At 24.8% G+C, this 2,384-nt stretch overlaps 2 protein-coding genes across 2 annotated transcripts; one reads left to right on the forward strand and one right to left on the reverse strand. All coding sequences in view use genetic code 6, as the record gives it.

Moving 5' to 3' along the window:
- Positions 1-1,038: 1,038 nt before the first annotated feature.
- Positions 1,039-1,683, forward strand: TTHERM_000800229 (hypothetical protein; the record flags this gene model as incomplete). Its single annotated transcript, XM_012796652.1, has 1 exon — positions 1,039-1,683. One exon carries the CDS (start codon positions 1,039-1,041, stop codon positions 1,681-1,683), a length of 645 nt encoding a protein of 214 aa, XP_012652106.1.
- A 21-nt stretch (positions 1,684-1,704) lies between these two features.
- Positions 1,705-2,384, reverse strand: TTHERM_00800230 (transmembrane protein, putative; the record flags this gene model as incomplete). Its single annotated transcript, XM_001012369.2, has 2 exons — positions 1,705-1,751; positions 1,823-2,384. 2 exons carry the CDS (start codon positions 2,382-2,384, stop codon positions 1,705-1,707), a joined length of 609 nt encoding a protein of 202 aa, XP_001012369.2.

Consider the following 2,384-nt stretch of genomic DNA (forward strand, 5'->3'; position numbering starts at 1 on the left):
CCCCAACCCCAACCCCAACCCCAACCCCAACCCCAACCCCAACCCCAACCCCAACCCCAACCCCAACCCCAACCCCAACCCCAACCCCAACCCCCTATAAAATTATCTATTGAATATTAAAAATTGAAATCAGTCATTCTTATTTTTTATAAAATAAGCTACTGCTAATTTACAGTCAAATTTATTAATATTTAATAATAATTATTCTCTAATTTTTAAAATTGTAAAATTTTGAAAAAAGTTAAAAGCTTATTCAAGTTTAAATTAAGTAATTTTTTCAAAAAAAAAAATAGTATATTAAAATTTTTATTTTTTATATAACAAAAATATTTTATTCATTAATATCTATACTGTATAGATAAAAAGAGTAAATAAAATATAATTCTTTATTAAAATTATACTTTGCATTAATTTGCTCATATTTACCCAATAATGCAGCTGAAAATATAGTATGCTTCTTTTGGTGCAACCTTTTTAAATATTATTAATAAATTTAAAATTTAAATTATGAAGGAATATTTAGAATGAAAATTATTGTTTTATAAATGCTTATATAATAAATATTAAATTTAATTTGTTTAAATTTTATGTTTATTTTTGTTTTAAAATATTATAATAATCAATATTATTTAAATTTATAAATTATTTTCTTTAATTGAGAATTACTTAGAATATTAATAGAAATAAATCTATATGAAAATATGTAAACAAACATTTTAAAACTTAAATAAATTTAAATTTATCACGCTAATTTTATTTAAATAACATATTATACATTCTCACACAACATTAACTTCATTTATAGGTAGTTTATTAAGTTATGCTTCATACATTTTCTTCTACTTTTCTATTATAACTCCTTTGTAATATGTTAATAATTAAATGACATTTTAACAAGTTTATCTTGTATTAAATTAATTTAAGACTTTTGATGAATTTTTCATGTATTCATTGGTTTCATCCTAAAATTTTTTATATTTTGTGTCATTAAGAAATTTTTATTAATCAAATTTTTATTTGTCAAACTATTGATCAAATATGTCACTATATTAATTTCTAAGAGCATTTAATTCATATAAGCTTGCTAATTATTCTCTATAATCAGTACCTTTTCTATTTAAGTACAAAAAGGAAATCGTTAAAATTATTGTTAAAATATAATAAACTATCATAGCTGGATGGCAGTAAACAACAATCAGAGCTAAAGAAATTAACATAATCCACACATATGCTATTATAACACCCAATATTAATAAAAAATATATAAATGAATAAATACAATTTATCCATTAGCAGGAGCAATTTTCAGTTTTTGTTATCTTTGTGCCATCTGAAAGCGTTTATGTTGTTTATTCTTGTGAACATAAATTTTTGCACCCGCAATATGCAAATAAAAGAATCAAGAAAGTAGGAAAAACAGCTAAAACTGCGAAAGGATAGTACATTAGGTCTTCAAATGATTAAGCTTTAAAACACTCTAATAAGACAATTAAGCAAATAAAATTAATTAATGAAAAAACAACTCCAGTAATATATATTGCAAATGATCCAAACGTGTAAATACCATATCTCAAATTTGCACACTCTTCATACACAATAGCTGTGAGAGGAGATATTGAAATCACAAAAATGAAGTCATAAAATAAATTGATATAATCAATGTAGGAGATATCAAACCTCTGAGAGTTAGAAATATATTTATTCTCACATAAAAACCAAAATTGGGATGTAGTTTTTTTGATAAAGAATATCTTATAGCAAATTATAAAAAATGAGCAAAAGTAAACCCAAAAATCTGCTTAGTTGATGATATCTAGAATACCTGGATTTTATGCTTTTGTACAGTAGTAGTTAGAATGTGATACAGGTTTTGAAGTAGCCTTGAAATAATAATCATCACCTTCTTAAACATAATCATATGAAGGTCTATTAGCGTAAAAGCCAATTGAAACGAACATATAAATTAAGAGCATAAATTGTAGTAAAACCTTTATGCCAAAAAAGAAGAGATAATAATTTGATATTTTTGTTGGTTTAATAGCTTCAGTCACTTTATAAATCATATTGGTTATCTTTGCTTCTTTTTACCCTTAGTCAATAAGATTTGTGTTTTCAACAGGATTAGCAGCCAGAATATTCATTGTAGTGGGTAATTACATCATAGGAATATCATTTTCATTTGGCAAGTTAATTTGAGTGACATTTTAACCGTTATTAAGAATAGAAGACTAAGCACGCTAAAGGCTTGGCATAGTATAGTTTTAAGAATTTTATTGCTATGGTTGCATTGCAAGTACTTACACACAAGTAAAAAGCCTCTGCTCATGCTAACCAGTCTAAGGATTTGTAATGTATCCAACTATTGGAGGGTCTATCTGACTCAT

The sequence above is a fragment of the Tetrahymena thermophila genome (genome assembly GCF_000189635.1).
Source record: "Tetrahymena thermophila SB210 genomic scaffold scf_8254712, whole genome shotgun sequence".
NCBI classification, from domain to species: Eukaryota; Ciliophora; class Oligohymenophorea; order Hymenostomatida; family Tetrahymenidae; genus Tetrahymena; species Tetrahymena thermophila.